This window comes from Eleginops maclovinus, chromosome 2 (genome assembly GCF_036324505.1).
Source record: "Eleginops maclovinus isolate JMC-PN-2008 ecotype Puerto Natales chromosome 2, JC_Emac_rtc_rv5, whole genome shotgun sequence".
NCBI lineage: Eukaryota > Metazoa > Chordata > Actinopteri > Perciformes > Eleginopidae > Eleginops > Eleginops maclovinus.
Window position 1 is genome coordinate 27,482,937 of NC_086350.1, and position 20,236 is coordinate 27,503,172.

Genomic DNA, 20,236 nt, shown 5'->3' on the forward strand with positions numbered 1-20,236 from the left:
ACACATTAGTAATCACATTTGCAGCACTATTAGGCCGCGCTCACACTGCAGGTCTTAATGCTCAAATCCGATTTTTTGCTCAGATCCGATTTTTTTGTTTGGCTGTTCACATTATTTTTTAAATGTGGCCTATATCAGACCCCAGTGTGCTCATGGTCCTGAACTGACCCGCATGCGCAGAAGAACAATAACAAAGACGTCACACGCAGCACGCTGTGTATGGAAGTAAACATGGATGCTACTGAAGACAGCGTTTACAGTTTCATTCTAAGTTGTTGTGAAGTGGAGGCCAGCGAAGTTATGAGGAGATGATAACGAGAAGAAGGATGAGAAGAAAGAGAGCAAAATTGGTAACAATGGCTTTTTGTGGAGCAATGGCTACTACGTCTGTACGGAGGTGTGTTTGGATGCGGAGTAGGAGCCAGGAGTGGTGGGATCGTGATACTTATGAAGTCTAAAACCTCACTGTCTCTCCACTGGGTACCGCCATCACAGCCGTCTGCCATGTTTGTAATCACTGCGTCCGAGTGACTTCCGCCCCACTGGCGCAGATTTATGACGATTGTCGCTCTAGAATGAGTTAAAAGTCGCATGAATTGCGCCATGACTGTTCAGACTGAGGTCGCATTGCAAAACATCAGACCTGTATCCGATTTAGGACCACATATGAAAGTTGCCCAAATCTGATATGAAAAAATCAGATTCCGTGTGATTTGTTCTGTTCACACTGTTATAAAGAAATCAGATCGGATTTGGGCCACTTTTGTCTGCAGTGTGAACGAGGCCTTAAACAAATCCCTCTCCTCACAATGACAGAGCTGTGATTTTATCTCAAAAATACATGGGAAAGAAAAAATGTGTTCTCAAAAAGGACCTCAATAAAACCTTTGTGGCTTATAATATTATTATGTTCTTTATCTTTTTAAAATATAGAGACTTATTGCAACTGGATTTCTGCTTCTTTCTGCTTATCTGAGAATAATATGCAAAACTCAGTCTGATGTGCGTTCAGTTAGGAAATGAAGTTGGGAAGTCTCTTCATTATTAATTATTCCATTATGACAGAGTGGAGCGCTCTATGTGATTGATAAAAAAGGGAGCTGAATAGAACCAATGCAGACTTATTACTGTTTTGCCAGCAGATCCTACCGCTACATTAACCTTAGCCATTTTTGTAGCTGTACATTGACACAGATCCTTGTTCTATCAAACGTTAACATGTCATTTCAACTTTCTTAGAGCCCCATCTGCTTTAATTGAGTGATGTAAATCCCATTATTTAGACTTTATAATGAGTGAACAGGAGGGGGTCGGGGGGAGGGGTAAAAGTATTCTTCTCAATATGCTGAAGGGTTGGTCTCATCTCTGTTCTATCACCCTCCTGCTGTTAAGACAGATCATTGAGTCACCACCTGCAAGACTACATCCTGACACCAGAGGCTGGGGTCCCTCTCCTGAATGTGTGTGGATGGCATATAGGCAAGAATATCAGCTTGGTTAAGCTTAATGACAGTTTTAGCTTTCATATTAATGAAGCACACACATTGTGTCTTGTTATTCAGGTACCTTATTACCTTATATAGGTAAATATTGTCCTATTGAGTATTTCAATATTTACCTCTCCATCATTTGACTGAGTCGAAACCAGCAGTAATGCTGTGGATTAGTCATTATGAGTCATTCAGATACTGTATTGCAAGAGCAGGTTTTATATCTTCAATCTCATTCCTGTTGCTGATTTAATACGTGCATTTTGATTATCTGGGACCAACACAGCCTTATCTATAGTCTCTTATCTTGTCACCATCGTCTTCATGTTTTAACCTCTGTTTTGTTTTTAACCCTAGTATAAATTAATAAATGATCTGTTTGCATAGTTTTGATAGGGCAATATGTAAAGCGTCTTTGAGTACCGTAAAAAGCGCTATATAAATGTGATTTATTATTAATATTAATTACAATCAAATCATTAAATTGAATTCCCGGTCGTTCCTCCTGTTGGGACCATACATTTCGGCAAAACATTTCCTGGTAATCCATCCAGCAGTTGTTGAGTAATTTCTGCCTTAACCAAAGTGTTTGATGAACTGACTGATCAACAAACGCACTGACTGGGTGCGTCTCACAATTTCTTGAATTTATTATCTTAATAGTTATTAGGAGATTAAACAGTATTTAATTGGATTTGCCTGTACAATATGTAACCTTATATTCTGTTCTTGTATATTTTATTCTCTTTACATGTCCATAAAATCCTGCATTACTTGATCACGTTCAACATACTCTGCATCATTTAGCTTATTGTGTTTATTTATTTTTCTGACATGTATATTGTTAACTTTATTGGCACTACTGATAGACTGGTCTAGCAACATAGGCTGCACAATTTTATTCTAATTTATCCTAGACTGTTTCATTTTGCACTATTTTTATTTTTTTTCCTATATATGATATATTGCATTGTTAGAGGGACCTACGATTTACATTGCCATAACTACACTGTAGCTACTGTGCATATGATAATTAAAAACCTAGAATCTTGAATCCTTGCAACAACAAGCAACTATCAACCAATGTCAATAGGTGAACAGTTCATTTCACGTGAATGTTTTTCGATGAAAACAGCTTGAAAAATGTTTATAATAATTTTAATATTTGCCATATGTGAGCAGTTCATCCAACTTTTTTCCATGTTGAAAAAGAGACAAGTGCATGAGCAACATCCACGGATGGTGTTACAGAAGAACACTTAATGTATTCTCCAACTGCCATCCTCTGCAAGATTTTTTTTTTTGTCAAATCTGTGAACTTCACATCTATATCTGTCATATGTCACTGAAAGCGTTTTCACTTCAGGCACTTAGAGCAAAGCCCCGTGCTCAGCAGTCAACAGTAACTCAATCCAGCCTCACTGCGATTGAAGTGTTTCTCAATCAACAAGAGGAGACCAGAAGCTGTTTTCACACACTCAGTTGCTGCTGCTAGTGCCTGAGATTGAACCACACAACACCCCATCCACCCACCCCCCAGACAAATCCTGTACAAACATTGCTGTTATTTCATTTTATTTTACACTTTTTGTCCACCTTTTAAGATTTAAAGATTGCTGCTCTGTCTGTCTGTCCGTCTGTCTGTCTGTCCGTCCATCAATCCACCTACCTATCCATCCATCCATCAATCCACCTACCTATCCATCCATCCATCCATCCATCCATCCATCCATCCATCCATCCATCCATCCATCCATCCATCCATCCATCCATCCATCCATCCATCCATCCATCCATCCATCCATCCATCCATCCATCCATCCATCCATCCATCCATCCATCCATCCATCAATCCACCTACCTATCCATCCATCCATCCATCCATCTATCCATCCATCCATCCATCCATCCATCCATCCATCCATCCATCCATCCATCCATCCATCCATCCATCCATCCATCCATCCATCCATCCATCCATCCATCCATCCATCCATCCATCCATCCATCAATCCACCTACCTATCCATCCATCCATCCATCCATCTATCCATCCATCCATCCATCCATCCATCCATCCATCCATCCATCCATCCATCCACCCATCCATCCATCCATCCATCCATCCATCCATCCATCCATCCATCCATCCATCCATCCATCTATGGCAAGCCGTTTGAGTATTTATTCCATATCCTTGATATCAGACGGCAGTTGCCTACACTAGTTAGCTCTTTGACAGAACTTGTTGTTCCTACATAAGCCTTAGAAATGACAGCCGGAGCGGCACTAGTATCACTAGTTTACTAATGAATGGCTTCAACAGTCATACATGTTGACTAGTGAATGTTACTAGTGACTCCTCTATGGCGTCACTAATTAACTAGTAAGCTAAAAACAATTGAACTAGTGTATCACGTGGAGATTTTCGACCTTACCAGTTAACTAGTGCACACTTTGAGCCTTACTAGTTAACTAGTAAGACATAAATAGGCTTCAACTAGTTAACTAGTGGACATTTTGCATTCACTAGTTAACGTGTAAGCTGCAACATGCATCCACTAGTTAACTAGTGGCACTTTATATGTCCTACACGTTAACTAGTGTGCACATGTATGTAAATGAAGAAGGCGGGATCCGGATTTTGATTGTTCAGTGTTCGACTCTGAGCTGGAGAGCCTTGGGGCCATTCTCCTGCAATGTTTTGTTTTACGTCTCGAAGACATGAGGCGCATCAGTCCTGTATTTAGTACCTGGTGTTAGAATATTGTCCATGGGAAGTCTGTCTGTCTGTCTACCTACCTACCTACCTACCTACCCACCCACCCTCCCTCCCTCCTCCCTCCCTCCCTCCCTCCCTCCCTCCCTCCCTCCCTCCCTCCCTCTCCCTCTATTATTTCCAGCCTGCATTCAGGCTAACAGAAGATAAATATCTCAAACTGTATGTCTTTTATAATATTACAGTGTGAAAATGAGGCCACAATTAAACATTTTAATAAAATTTAAATTAATTAATTATTAGTACGTAGCTAAGGTGTATTCATTTTCCCTCCTCTATCAGCAAGGACAGTCTGTGCACTGGATAATTCTGCTCAGCTTTCAACAGATTACTGTCATTTTTCAATTATGCAAAGTACTCCCAGAGCTGTTAGCAGAAGAGGGGAATAGCCAGAGGAATAAAGTGGTGAAAAGAGGTTCACCCTTTTAACACGCCGCTGCGAGGAATTTAAGTGAGCTCTTACAGCAGGGAGGCATATACTGTATGACATGATGTGCACGGGCTCAGACTCAGCGTTAATGGAAAAGTTAAAGTTTTACAACTTGAGATACTTGGAAATGTTAAGTCTGAATGTAAAGCATCATGAGGGTTTTTTGCTTTTTCTAAAGTATTTTGTTGGTTATCAACTGACCGATTGTTGGTTGGTTTCCCTAAAATCCTCTCGCCAAGCAATAAAACATTAGGAAGTCAACTATAAAGGTGCCCTATATTATTAAGACAAACAATAATATCAATACTTAGTCAGTTTTGTCTATTCAATATCTGGATAATAACCTTTTTATATCCCTATAGCTTGACAGTGTCCTCTTGCTGTCCAACTTCTCAACTCGGTGCTCTATCAGATGATGACGGTTCAAATCTGACTGTATAAATACCCAGTACGTCGCTGCAAGTAATGAATCCCATTTCCATCCTTACTGTCCAGTCAGTCCATACTGTCTTTCTCCACGTGGTTACAAATGAGATCGTGAGATCCAAACAGAATATCCAATATGATATACAGTACTTGCTGTAGTTATTGAAAGCTTGTGAAACAATGTGTAATATCAGGCCTCATTACAGCTGGAAAGAAAAGGGTTTGAAGGTTTTTGCTTCATAGTTTAAATCAAAGGCTTCCGGGGCTGGGCTCTGCCAACAGCTTTATGGATTTTGATGCCTTTTGAAATAGGAGAGACTTATATAAAAGAGAGAGTCTAACAGAAAGGGCCCATATGATATCACAGGAAACGTGTATTAACTAGAGAAGAAAAAGGAACCCTTAACGGTCCCACGGAGGGGAAATGTACATTCTGCATTTGACCCATCCTAGTGTTAGGAGCAGTGGGCTGCCATATGTACGACGCCCGGGGAGCAGTGTAGGGAACGGTGCCTTACTCAGGGACACCACTGGGTCTTTCGGGGACTTAGACCGGTGACCTTCCAATTCCCAAGCCAAGTCCCTATGTTCTTCGCCACTGTGATTTCAACTTCTGAAGCAATGGAGAGGAAACTCAGAGAGACAAGAGGAGAGCTGGAACTTTGATGGCAAACACTGAATGTTTATTATGAAGTTATCGGCCGGAGAATTGACAAGACATTTGCTGCAGCCACGAGTTGACACAGCAATTCTGAAGATCTCTACAGTCCGAGTTTTAATTAGTTCAGAATGTATAATCAACATTCTTCCTCAGCGGGACCAGACAAATATGGACCCTGAATCTAACTAAAGCTATTGTCCATGGCCAAAGAATGTGCATCAGGGAACCTACAGTACGTTCCAGATAAGAAGGGCTTCTAGACGTCCCTGAACAGTAAACTATATCATGGTCATAGACTGGCATCAACAAAGCGCCCAAGCTGCCCCTCCTTAAGGGAGATTACAGCAACTTGAAGGCAAAGAACTATGCCATGGGAAAGAGACAGAGGAAGCAGAAAATGATGAACTGTCAAAGGTTAAACATCTTTTTTTATTTTAAAATCTTAAAAATGTATGTAAAACAAACTTTACCTAGTCCTGAAGACTATACAGCACATACATACTCGACTGTGTTCTGATCCACAGTTGTTGCAGAAGACAAACTACTGTGCAAAGCAGTGAATCATTTCAAATTCAGGTATATTTAATTTATTCAATTCCTGTAGTCTTTCGTCAGCTTTCCCCAAGCATTTTCAACTAGCTCAAATGTAATATTGTTGTTTTTTTGTGTGCAATGGTTTCAGAAAGAACTGGATTTCTTTGTGATTACCGAATCTTGGCAGACAGCAAAGGATCATGTTCCCCTACTTGAAGCCAGCGTTGATGTCAGGCTTTGTAGCGCTTTGAAGCCTTCTTCCTTGATTAAAGGAACATCTCCTTTTCTTCTTGATTATATCTACAGTAGACCACCTTGATATAATCCCTCTTTAATCAGGGAACTTGCAGAATGACTGTTTTATCTCTGCTAAGATCCAATAATGTGCTGATCCTTGGAGGTATTAATATGCATGTCTGCTGCCCTAAAGACCCCCTGGCTTCTCAGTCTAACCTTATCTCATGAATTACTTATAACTGATGTTTTAATCTGTAGATGAGTGTGTTAATGCCGGTACCTAGGCCCCATGTCATTTGGTATTCTATGTTGTATCCTTGTCCCGTAATCTAGATCGAGATCTTTTAACTCAGCCAGTGCTGGTAAATTGTCAATGAAATACCCAAATGAAAATATTCTGGCTCTGGAGAACATATGCTGAAAGGTGTAGCAGTTGTAGAAATGTACTTTGTTGGCCGAAAGGCATGTGCTGTCAATGCTGTTCAACAATTGGTCAGACATTAAGCGAGTAAAAACGCAAATCCCGGCAATTTCTACCTATCCTTTACCAATGAGCATCGGAAGGTTATTCATGCTGCTGTTAATCTTGAGAATTAATGAATGATTTCAGAATGAACGAAAACATAGGCTACTGTATGTTACACACAGCCTAGATTTAAAAAAAATGCGAACCAGAACAGGAAATGTTAGGGTAAATACTACGCCTCCTGTGTTTTGGTGCGTTCACACCAGCGATTAACCGCTTTAGAGTTTGTGGGATCTTTTATGTGTACGGGACATATTATATGATACCATTAATCAAGACATTGAGAAATAATGGTTGAAACTAAGGAATAGAGATTATGAGAAATGGAGTCAGTAAAAAAGGACGAGACATTATTAAAATTGACCAAGGTCAACATGTCAAAATAACTTCTTATGTATTGGAGAAAGTTCAGATCAAAAAAGAGTGTCCTGGTGCTTGGTACCTGACATCATCTGATACTGCACTAATTGAATTGATACTGGGTTTAAAGAGAGGTAAACTACACACACATACACACACACACACACACACACACACACACACACACACACACACACACATTCAGACAGACATGCATGAAAGCGAAACAACTGATAAGAAATGTCTATAATTATGAGCTTGAATATTGTGAAAACAATCGACTCCATGGACCTCACTCGTGTTTGCTGTACGTTGTTGAATCCTCAGTAAACTCTATTCTATTGGAACTCTCTTGATTTCTTTTTAAGTTTAATAAGGGTTAACATAGCATTGTGAGGATCTCGAAGAAACCCGGCCCAACTTCAGAGGATTTTCCTCTACAAGTTCAGTAGCCAGCGGTCCAAGACCACCTCTTTTAAGGGGACCAGAGTCCAGTTGTTTAGATCACATCAGAGGTCTCGGACTGCGTTCACACCAACCCAAATGAAACGCACCAAGGGGTTAAAAGCTCCAGGGTTCGATTTAACCGGACTAAACAAGGCTAGTGTGAACGCAACCTTAACACAGGCGTTGCTGTGTGGAAACCTGTTTTTGTCCCTTTTTGCTGCTGAAATCTTAAAAGGGGGCAGTCCTTGTTGTTTCAGCAACAGAGAGGATGGAGTCTTGGCAGTCTCCCAGACTCTGGAAAGATTTGCCTGAGGGGGTCAGGGCTGCACACTCATCTATTAAATAGCTTTATAAATCCTTTATATTGCTTTCCTTGCTATATCAGATTAATGGCAGGGTTAGTACTTTAATTAAAAAGCGTATCTGTCAGCCTGATGATGAATTTCTCAAATCAATTTGAAGAATTGGAAAGTAATCTTGAGACGGGATGAATTGCACTCACCACTCCGTAGGCCACAGTGTTGCTGTAGGAGCGGAGCTCAGGGTAGATGTTGGAGAGGAACCAGCTGAAGGGGCGGCACTGCAGTCTGGATCTCAGGGCTTTCCTTTCAGAGAGGTCGCCAATGTCTATTCCTGAATTCTAGAGAGGAGAATAAAAAGAAATACATCTAATTTCACATTTCCCGACTTTAAATTCTACCCTCTAGCAAAAATGAACAATAAACTTTGACTTCTAAGTCTCCAATGATGCATGAAATAAGAAAAATGTCCAGAACTCAGGGCCTCTGGGTCCTGTCGGTAGCGTAAAGCTTAAGAAATTAACCGAGCATGAAGATAGCAAGGAACGGTTATACAAAGAAGGGAGAGGCTTTCCTTTATTAAAGAAAAGCTGAAATTATGACTTTTTAAGAAAGAATGATAAAAAATAATTAAATTAGAGAACATGCATATACAGTGGGGAGAACAAGTATTTGATACACTGCCGATCTTGCAGGTTTTCCCACTTACAAAGCATGTAGAAGTCTTTCATTTTTATCATAGGTACACTTCAACTGTGAGAGACGGAACGTAAAACAAAAATCCAGAAAATCTCATTGTTTGATTTTTAAATAATTAATTTGCATTTTATTGCATGACACAAGTATTTGATCACCTACCAACCAGTAAGAATTCCGGCTCTCACAGACCTGTTAGTGTTTCTTTAAGAAGCCCTCCTGTTCCCCACTCATTACCTGTATTAACTGCACCTGTTTGAACTCGTTAACTATATAAAAGATACCTGTCCACACACTCAATCAAACAGACTCCAACCTCTCCACAATGGCCAAGACCAGAGGGCTGTGTAAGGACATCAGGGATAAAATTGTAGACCTGCACAAGGCTGGGATGGGCTACAGGACAATGGGCAAGCAGCTCGGTGAGAAGGCAACAACTGTTGGTGCAATCATCAGAAAATGGAAGAAGTTCAAGATGACGGTCAATCTCCCTCGGTCTGGGGCTCCATGCAAGATCTCACCTCGTGGGGCATCAATGATCATGAGGAAGGTGAGGGATCAGCCCAGAACTACACGGCAGGACCTGGTCAATGACCTGAAGAGAGCTGGGACCACAGTCTCAAAGAAAACCATGAGTAACACACTACGCTGTCATGGATTAAAATCCTGCAGCGAATGCAAGGTCCCCCTGCTCAAGCCAGCGCATGTCCTGGCCCATCTTAAGTTTGCCATTGACCATCTGGATGATCCAGAGGAGGAATGGGAGAAGGTCATGTGGTCTGATGAGACAAAAATAGAGGTTTTTGGTCTAAACTCCACTCGCCATGTTTGGAGGAAGAAGAAGGATGAGTACAACCCCAAGAACACCATCCCAACCGTGAAGCATGGAGGTGGAAACATCATTCTTTGGGGATGCTTTTCTGCAAAGGGGACAGGACGACTGCACCGTATTGAGGGGAGGATTGATGGGGCCATGTATCGCGAGATCTTGGCCAACAACCTCCTTCCCTCAGTAAGAGCATTGAAGATGGCTCGTGGCTGGGTCTTCCAGCATGACAACGACCCGAAACACACAGCCAGGGCAACTAAGGAGTGGCTCCGTAAGAAGCATCTCAAAGTCCTGGAGTGGCCTAGCCAGTCTCCAGACTTGAACCCAATAGAAAATCTTTGGAGGGAGCTGAAAGTCCGTATTGCCCAGCGACAGCCCCGAAACCTGAAGGATCTGGAGAAGATCTGTATGGAGGAGTGGGCCAAAATCCCTGCTGCAGTGTGTGCAAACCTGGTCAAGAACTACAGGAAACGTCTGATCTCTGTAATTGCAAACTAAGGTTTCTGTACCAAATAAAGTTCTGTTTTTCTGATGTGTCAAATACTTATGACATGCAATAAAATGCAAATTAATCACTTAAAAATCATACAATGTGATTTTCTGGATTTTTGTTTTAGATTCCTTCTTTCACAGTTGAAGAGTACCTATGATAAAAACTACTACATGCTTTGTAAGTGGGAAAACCTGCAAAATCGGCAGTGTATCAAATACTTGTTCTCCCCGCTGTATACAGTACAGTGGAGGAAATGATTATTTGATCCCCTGCCAATTTAGTTAGTTTACCCACTTACAAAGAAATGAACAGTCTGCAATTTGTATGGTAGGTTTATTTTCACAGTGAGAGACAGAATATAAAAAAATTAATCCAGAAATGTACATTAAAAAAAATGTAAAAAATTGATTTGCCTTTAATTGTGTGAAATAAGTATTTGATCCCCTTGCAACCAACAAGGATTCTGGCTCTCACAGACCGGTTAAATAAGTCCTCTCGCTTTAAGAAAGTACTCCTAATATCAACTCTTTACCTGGATAAAAGACACCTGTCCACAGTCAATAAATCAGATAACAACCTCTCCACTGAGGGCCAGACCAGAGACAGGTCTTGTGATCATGGTGGATCTAAGGACATCAGGGACAACATTGTAGACCAGCACAAGACTGGAATAGAAGACAAGACCATCAGCAAGGAGCTTGGTGAGAGAGAGACAACTGGTTTGATTATTAGAAGATGGAAGAAGCACAAAATGACCATCAATCGCCCTCAATCTGGGACTCCACCATCTAAAATCTGGCCTCTTGGGGCATCAGTGATCATGAGAAAGGTGAGGGGTCAGCCAAGAACTACACAGGAGGGACCTGTTAATGATCTGAAGGCAGCTAGGACCACAGTCACCAAGAAAACTATTGGTAACACACTGTGCCGTAATGGATTAAAATCCTGCAGCGCCCGCAAGGGTCCCCTGCTCAAGAAGGCACATGTACAGGCCGTCTGAAGTCTGCCAGTCATCCTCTGAATGATTCAGAGAAGGCTTATGAGAAGGTGATGTGGTCAGATGAGACCAAAATCAAGATCTTAGGCATCAACTCCACGTCATGTTTGGAGGAAGAGAAATGCTGACTATGACCCCAAGAACACAATCCCCAGCACCAAGCATGGAGGTGGAAACATTATGCTTTGGGGAGTTTCTCTGCTAAGGGGACAGGGCGATTCACCGCATCGAGGGGAGGATGGAGGGAGCCATGTACTGTAAAATATTGGCTGATAACCTTCCCTCAGCCAGGACACTGGAAATGGGACATGGATAGGTCTTCCAGCACAACGATGACCCAAAACATACGGCCAAGGCAACTAAGGAGTGGCTGAAGAAGAAGCCCATTAAGGTGATGGAGGGGCCTAGCAAGTCTCTGGACCTCCATCCCATGGAACATCTGTGGAAAGAGCTGAAGCTTCCAGCTGCCAAGCATCAGCCTCCAAACCTTAAGGATTTTGAGAGAATCTGTAGAGAGGAGAGGGCCAAAATCCCTTCTGAGATGTGAGCAACTACAAGAAGCATGTGACCTCTGTGCTGTCCAACAACGCTTCACCAAGTACTAAGGCATGTTTTGCAAGAGGATCAAATACTTCATTCCCACCATTAAATGCAAATTAATTGATATCTTTTTTTTTATGTACATTTCTTGATTTAAAAAAAATTGATATTCTGTCTCTCACTGTGAAAATAAACCTACCTACTATAAAAAATACAGACTGTCTTGTCTTTGTAAGTGGGCAAACTAACTAAATTGGTAGGAGATCAAATATTTATTTCCTCCACTGTATTTAAACAGTGCAGAAGGCTTTCACATAATGTGCAGCACTTTTTATTTCTGGACCTCAGAATTTGTGATTTTGCTTCTATACTCAGGGAAAGGAAAAGAAAATTAGACATAAGGTCATGTTTAATTACTAAAATTCCAAACATTCTGTGGTTCAAGTCTAATCAACACCTTTCTCTCCAGGTTGTTGTGGACAGTGAATCTGTATTGTCCCCAAACACCTGACCCAGGCCGGTCCCCAGCCTCTGTGCTCTCGACAGTGACTGGCTTTACTGACTGACAGAAATCAGCTTATTGTGCCTTCTCAGTTCAGAGTCTCATCATCTGCATATCTCCCACCACAAATGTCCCTTTACCTGTAGGGGGACATTCCAGGCCATGTAGACATGGCTCTTGTACTGGTCCATCCACACCTCCGCCACTCTCAGAGCGTTACGCCGCACATGTACCGTCAGGTTCTCTGTGTAGGGTTTGTGGGCGCGCTCGATGTGGGCTATCCTCGAACACGGTAGAACCTCCACACTGCCGCCACACTGCCATACCTAGACACACACACCCACGCACGCACGCACGCGCGCACACACACACACACACACACACACACACACACAAACAGACACACACACACACACACACACACACACACACACACACACACACACACACACACACACACACACACAAACACACACTTTTAAATTAAACGATAACTTGGATTTAATTCCCTATAAACATGTTGTGTAGCCCTCTTGACAGTTTGGTAATTTTTTGTCAAAACAATGTGTTATTTTGCTTACATTTTATATTTTTACAAACCTTTTATAATTGATTTTTAAGCCTGATTTTTTTTGTAAAGGTGTAGTTTATTGCCAATGTAAACTATGGCGCATGGTTATACGGAGGGTGAGGTGGGGATCAATGCTGATCTACCATTACTGTAACAGAGCAAACAACGAGGCAATATGTGATTATCTTCCAGTTGACCTTCTCTTATTAGAGAAGCTCACCAACCCCTTTTTAAAATGTTTTTTATTTAGTAGAGGACTCTAAACATGGAAAAAACAAAAACATATAGGAGATGAAATTCCCAGCTCAATACAATAATCAGATAAAAAAAAACGGAAGAAAAGAAAATACAGTCAGTAGGATCGCTTCAACATTTCATAAAAAATTGATTGACAGCCCAATACAACCAAAAACACACACATAACTCATCAAGCATATGTATTGTTCCTTTTAATCCCACTCTTTGTTAGAGCTGTTTGGTTCCCATTTCATGGTCTGTTGAGCCACAATTTTCAATCTACTCTTCAAACACCTTAAATTCAGATTCCTCCATGATTGAGTTTAAAAAATATTAACCAGAAGAATAGTTGTATTTATTTTCTGTGTAATGTCTTCATCTAGAAGCCGAAATAAAATATTGAAAGGTGTAAATGTAAAATCAATTTAGCTTTCTATTTTAAGCATGGAGCAAGAGGAATGTTCTTCAGAAATATTGCAATTCATAGTTGTCATGACAATATTTATTCCGCTGATTCTTCTCCCATGGTAAACATAGATTTATGGAGCAAACTTTGGAAATGACAGTGTACCGACCTGACAAGTGCTGCAATTCTGGATACTGATTTGTATACCAGCGCCAGTTCTCTCTATTCCTGCAATGTGTGTGTGTGTGTGTGTGTGTGTGTGTGTGTGTGTGTGTGTGTGTGTGTGTGTGTGTGTGTGTGTGTGTGTGTGTGTGTGTGTGTGTGTGTGTGTGTGTGTGTGTGTTTGTGTGTGTGTGTGTTGAGAGTATAATCCTTTCTAGCGGCCAGGCTCTTTCCCTGCATGCTTTCAAAGCAAACAGAACAACAGGAGGACTGAAGCGCTGGCCCAACGCCCAGGCAGGAGCTCATACTCCAGCTAAATTCTGAGATAATACATGCATCCCCTCAGATATACCTTAACACTCTCTATAAAGGATTTACAACACGGGGTTACAGTATAATCTGCTATTCTGCAAGCATAACAATCTATTTCTGAGCGTGTGGGTGTGCAGAGCGAGTTAGAGAATGACAAAAAAGGCAGACAGTGAGGAAAAGGAGAAAGAGAAGATTCAGTGAGGACATACAACTGGGAAGGTGAAGAGATGAAGGCAGAGGGAGATAAAGAGGGAAATATGAAGAGAAAGTGAAGAAGATGAGGAGAGAGATAACAGCTCTCCATATCCTCTTGAGTCACCCTTTCCAAAAGTCTTTGTTTTGATGGTTATCTTCTCTCTCAATGAAAAGCGTTCTCATGAGCTGCTATTATCAAGAAAACACTTCTGCATCTCTGTGGCATTCAGCAGAGGTGGGAAGTAGTGGAGTACAAATACTTAGTTACTGTACTTAATTTCATTTTTCTGGTATCAGTACTTTGCTTTACTTACTACTTATTTTTCTTATTACTTCTTACTTTTACTTCTCACATTTTTAACACAAATACCTGTACCTTCTACCTCTTACATTTTCTAAACAGGCTGATTACTTTAGTTTGAATCTGCGTTTGGTGGCGTGATCATTATTATTTAGAGTCATTGTGTTCCTATTTATTTTAACATGATCCGTGTATCCATCATTTCCTGGTCTTCTCTAAAGAAGAGGAACCAATGAGAACTCAAGTCTATTCCCATCATCCTCTGAACCGGAAGCAACTGCAGCGCCTTATTAGCCCAAACTGTGCCAGTACCAGAACCCCAGCTAGCAGAATAACGGCGGACGTAAGGGCAGAAGCGGAAGAGGCAGAGAAGGGGGATGAACTTAGTGAAAATACAGAGAGCAGCAGAGATATTCATCTCCCTCACCCATGGCCATACATGAGGGAGATGTTTGCTATTTTATCGCCACACAAAACCATTCATGGCGAATGCGATGCAAAATTCTGTCGACCCAAAACCCAGGAACTTTTGCCTTTTATCCCCACTTTGGTTTTCTTTGCTTGTGTTCTAAATGGTGGTTGTTCACCGTTGAAACATTCATTAGCTAACAATGACATTATTAAAATATGAAATTGAAGATATTTGATGTTCTATTGATAGAAAGTGAGGTCCATTCCATACTTTTTACTAGAGTATATTTCTAAGCCAATACTTCTTTACTTTCACTTGAGTAAAGACGTTTAGTCAGTACTTCTACTTTTACCAGAGTATTTTTAAACACGAGTATCTGTACTTTTACTTGAGTAAAGGATGTGTGAGACTTTGCCATCTCTGTGGCATTCAGCAGCTGCAATTTGTGTGTTGGCATCCAGTGTCAATAACTTTTAAACAGCTGATCTGCTCCCCCAGATAAAACACAGCTCAATTATATCCCTCATTGTATCTATCTGTCTACCTGCAAAACAAATTTTGCCAGCGGACTTGTGTTTTTACAAGTTTTAATGAGAAATCTAGAGATAAATAATGTAGAAGACACCCGTTTTGATAAAAAAAAAAAAAAAAAAAAGATGGCAGGAGACGATACACAATAAATATGCCCAATATTACACGTGTATGAAGCTTCATAAAAACTAATTTTCCCACAATAGGAGACCAGATATACAGAGCTCTTCTGCAGAAACTGGGAGAAAAACGACACCTCTGATAATATGAGGAGCCTGTGTTTTGCATGAGAGATGGAAATGGAACAAACTGTTTTCTGAATATAACCTTGGGATGAACTCATGCAATGCTTTAGTGTGAGTTAAAGCAAAGCCATTGAGACATTTGTGCAGAAATGATTCTGTCAAAATACTCAATCATTGATATACAGAAGGCTTTTTGCACTGCAGGCTGCTACTTTGGCAAAAAAAACAAAGAATATTGACTTTTGCCTGATGTTATACTCAAAACTACACGGTTTGAAAAACTGAAAGTAATGATGTGTTTGTGTTTGACAAGGCTTTATTACATGTCAGGCTCTGACTCTGAAGACCCTTTTGGGGCCAGTGTTTGCCAAAGAAAATAAATGTCTCTGGCTGATTTTCTTTCTGACCACCTTGTTCCCTTTTCAACTTTTCAGAAACATCCCATCTGAATAGATGAACAGGGGTAAATACGTCCAGCCTCCAGTATATCCCACGTTGGACCAATACAAAAGTGCAAAAAAGTGTCACAAGTCACAACAGCTTTGTAGTGTATCTTCCTCCAAATGGGTTCAATGCTGTTCAATGGCTGCAGCAGGGAACTGATGGGCAGCAGTGTGTGAGGCTCTGGCCCGCTGTCACTGCAAAGGGAACTTTAAGCAGAGCCACCAAGGAAGGCCCTGCAACGGGTCGTAAAAACGCCTCAACACATCACTGGCATCCCACTACCTGCCAACCTTGGAGTTCCGGTTTCCTATATTTGTTTTCAGCTTCACAGTAGCATGTAGCTAATAGGATATTGTGTTTGTCAGTATATAGACTCATCGACAATACAATATCCACTATCATTATCATCATGTGTTTAATTATGTAATTTTCCCAACAAACATCAGAAGAATTGTGTAACAAATTAAAATGAGAGATGTGTTATGGCTACGCCATAGGAGAGCGACAGAAGAAGAGAGCAAAGAGGATGCGCCAAGGACCCGTCCCCGTCGCTGCCAACCAATGGGAGAAGACTTTACACCAAAACAGAGATGTTAAAATGTTTTGTAGCGAGAGATCGGGGCTTCTTCCTGTAAATCTGTAGACAGATAATTACTCGAAAGTTGACAGTTGACCAGTGAAACAGGAGAAGACCTCGGCCGAGTGTCCTTTGTAGACTTATTATATCATTGTATTAATTAATGCTGTTAAACTTGACGAGAAGCATCTTGGAGTCTTTTCGCCTATTCCTATGTAAGATTTAAAAAACCCTACATTAGATATTTGCATTAACTAACAGTTGAAAAGGTGTACCTAAGGAAGTGGCCAGTGAGTGTTTATGCCTAAACCTGCACCTCATAGATATGTTTCTAAATCTGCACCTTAAACAAAGATATTTATTCATTTATACATTATGTACTACTGAAGCATTCTTCTGCTATGTGAATTCATTGAAAACTCATGCATTTTAATATTGTTTTCCCTTTGTGGTTGGATGCAAACTGCATGTTGTTGTACTCGGTGCAATTACAATAAAGTTAATCTAATCTAATCTAGGGAGAGCCGCCAACAGCTGGAGAGAGCATCTGATTTGGGTCAGAAATGCCCTGGCTGCTCGGTTAGCAGCGGCAGCGTTGAGCTCTCTTCCCGTAGAGACGCCGTCTGTTTCCGGCCTTGCTGCTCGTGTTTTGCTGCAGAAAGCAAATGTCAACAGGTGTTCAAACAATATCTCTCTACAGTAGGGGGGGCGGCGTATGCTGAATTATTATTTTCCAAAAGGGGTCTTTGACAGACCATCACCGCTGACGGTCACTGCACTGTGAGGCGCTAAGGTTAAATGCCATCCTCAGACTGTTAATACCTGACTCCAGAGGGCTGACATTCAAGCTCACATGGAGAGAGTGACCCGCTTGCACAGAAGCTTTTTATGAGCCGGAGAAACACACCCTACTGCCAATGATCAAAACATTTGAAGACACAACAGGACACTTGAAGCCTTAGGCAGATTTTTATATTCATTTCATCATATACGGCTTATGGTCCGAGGTCAAACCAATTCTCAGGGTAATATTCAGTGTGCCCTGATTCTTTGCCTGGAGCCAGCTACATAACATGTACATCTACTTTGTTTCACAAATCTGCATCCTTGCTGTTGTAATACCGTATATTTCCCTGTTGCAGGACAGCTAAAAGAATTCTGATTCTGATAAGCTTCACTATGAACTAATGAAGTTGATTTGTTAACCACGTTCAGGAGCATGGCCACACCTCAACGCCATCTCTTATCACGGCTAAGTCTATTTATATCCGACCAAACATCCGGTCATTGCTCGTCTCTCTTCTCTCAACCCCCCGTCCCTCTCGATTCTACTCATACAGTTCCCCTTTTACCTCATCCTCAGCCAAACTCCTTCATCCCTCCACCCATCGAGCCCGTTTAACGATACACCCCTATATCCACTCATCCCAAACATCCTGTCATCCAGACATCCCTCCCTTTCCTTATCCCTTCATCCAAACATCCCTCCCCTCCCTTATCCAGACATCCCTTCATCCCGTCATCCCTTCATCCCTTCATCCCTTCATCCCTTCATCCCCCCTTCCCTTATCCCCCCTTCTCTTATCCCTACATCCACTATCATCTGCCTGTCTCCATTCATATTTAACTAATTCTAGGAATTGCCTGGGTGCTACAATCAGCCCGAGCCAAATCATACCGGAGACAGAACCCCCACTCTGAGTCTCCCTCTGCACGGACCACAGCACGTCCTCCAAGACCAGACCAACAGACGCCATTGGTCATAATCACATCATCACCACCCCCCTTCCATATCAATCCATTGTCACTTCTTTCAATCAACCTACAAACATCACAGCACTGTGGCGTGGTCCCTGCTAGTGAGTTACTCTTTAACTGATGCACACATAAGGAGTGAAAGCAGCCCTTGCAAACACTTGCTGCACATTTTGGTAGTTATTATTGCATGTTAAGCTTCCATGCAGTGTTTTTTCACTGGGAAGCAGCCTTCTCATTAGCAGGGAAAGTCTACTTTAAAAGTTGGGGATCTCGATAGCTCCCGTTACCGTTTTGACTAAGATGCTGTTAAGATGTGCCCTGAGAGAGATGTAAAACGCACATCTTCAAAATAAAGTAAATCTTTGTGAGGCACTGTTGATGATTATTCCTCTGTGAAATGTGTATAACTAAGCCGGTGTACTACGGTGCTAAACACCAACAAATTATGGGCCAGGAGGGAACTATAAAGCTGATGGAGCCATTTGTGTTTTGACAGAACTGCTAACACCTTTATTACCAATCCGTAATTACCAAAAGTGATAAAAAGAAGTAACAAACCAAGCAGAAGAGCTATAGGGCTCCAAGATGTACTGCTGCTAATCCAACTAAAGACAATTTAATTAAGGAGAATGGGCGAGGGGAAGATATAAAGATGGCTCAGAGATAACAACTTAGATCGAGAAAGAGCACAAGGCCAGATAATGTACTCCCGTTGTTAAAGAGCACAGACAGCGGTGCCGTTTTAAATATCCGCAACCTTGGAGTCATTTTTGACAACATACTCCCCTTTGAAAACCATATCAAGCACATCACCAAAACTGCCTTCTTCCATCTGAACAATATATCCTGTCTCCACCCCTCTCCTTCGCTGCTGCCTGATCCATGTCATTTCGTCCTGACTAGACTACTGCAACATCATCCTCTATGGTTCACCAGTCAAACCCCTCAATAAACTCTGCCGCCCGTCTCCCCACCCACACCCGCTCCCGTGAACACATCAACCCTGTCCTGCAGAACCTCCACTGGCTCCCCGTCCCACAACCTATCCTTTTCAAGACCATTTCCTCACCCACAAAGCCCTGCATCACAAGGCTCCCTCCTACCTCCCAGACCTGCTCCAACACCACACTCCTTCCCGCAGCCTCTGCCCATCAGACGCAAATCTCCTCTTACTTCCACATAGGACCAAGTTCCGGACCTGGGGGGACAGAACCTTCTCCGTCGCTGCCCCCTCCCTCTGGAACTCACTCCCCAAACACATCCGTGACCGCCCTGATCTCACCATGTTTAAATCACAAATCAAAACTTCAAAACTGCTTTTAATCTGTAATTAATGTTGTGTTTTATATATTTATATGTGTTGTTTTAATTATGTTTTCATGAATTGTTGCTCTGTATAAGCTCTTTAAATGAAATGGATTATTATTATTGTTGTTATAAATACTAAGCCTGTAATGAACTTTAAAATAAAATAAAATGTGAGTTATATGTTTGGAAAGCAAACTGCCAGACAGCTGTGAAACATGTAACCATGGTCACTGTGTGTTATTAATAAGTATATAGCTTGCTTTACAGTAAAAGAGCAAGTAGAAGTATAACCTTATAGACTTATATCATCTAAGTTATGAGCTCTGTGCCACTGCTCATGTGCAAAAACAACAACATTTTCATTATTTTATTTAACCTGTGTTCTTACCCTGAGAGGAAAAACACCAACATCTCGAGTTGTGCTAATTTCATATCCATGACCTTCATTAATACCTACTTATTGAACATTAAAAATACAAAGAGAATCTTACTCTACCTCTAATTTCACTGGTGTCAGGAGAGGAGAGGATCC

General features: G+C 41.4%; 1 protein-coding gene across 1 annotated transcript in view; it reads right to left on the bottom strand.

The window, feature by feature from the left end:
- galnt18a (UDP-N-acetyl-alpha-D-galactosamine:polypeptide N-acetylgalactosaminyltransferase 18a) overlaps positions 1 to 20,236 on the bottom strand; it is a 204,351-nt gene that overhangs the window by 36,155 nt on the left and 147,960 nt on the right. Inside the window, exons 7-8 of the mRNA XM_063876841.1 lie at positions 12,386 to 12,571; positions 8,392 to 8,529 (exon numbers count right to left, since the gene is read on the bottom strand). Coding sequence (XP_063732911.1) covers positions 8,392 to 8,529; positions 12,386 to 12,571 — 324 coding nt within the window. The remainder of the gene's footprint in view (positions 1 to 8,391; positions 8,530 to 12,385; positions 12,572 to 20,236) is intronic.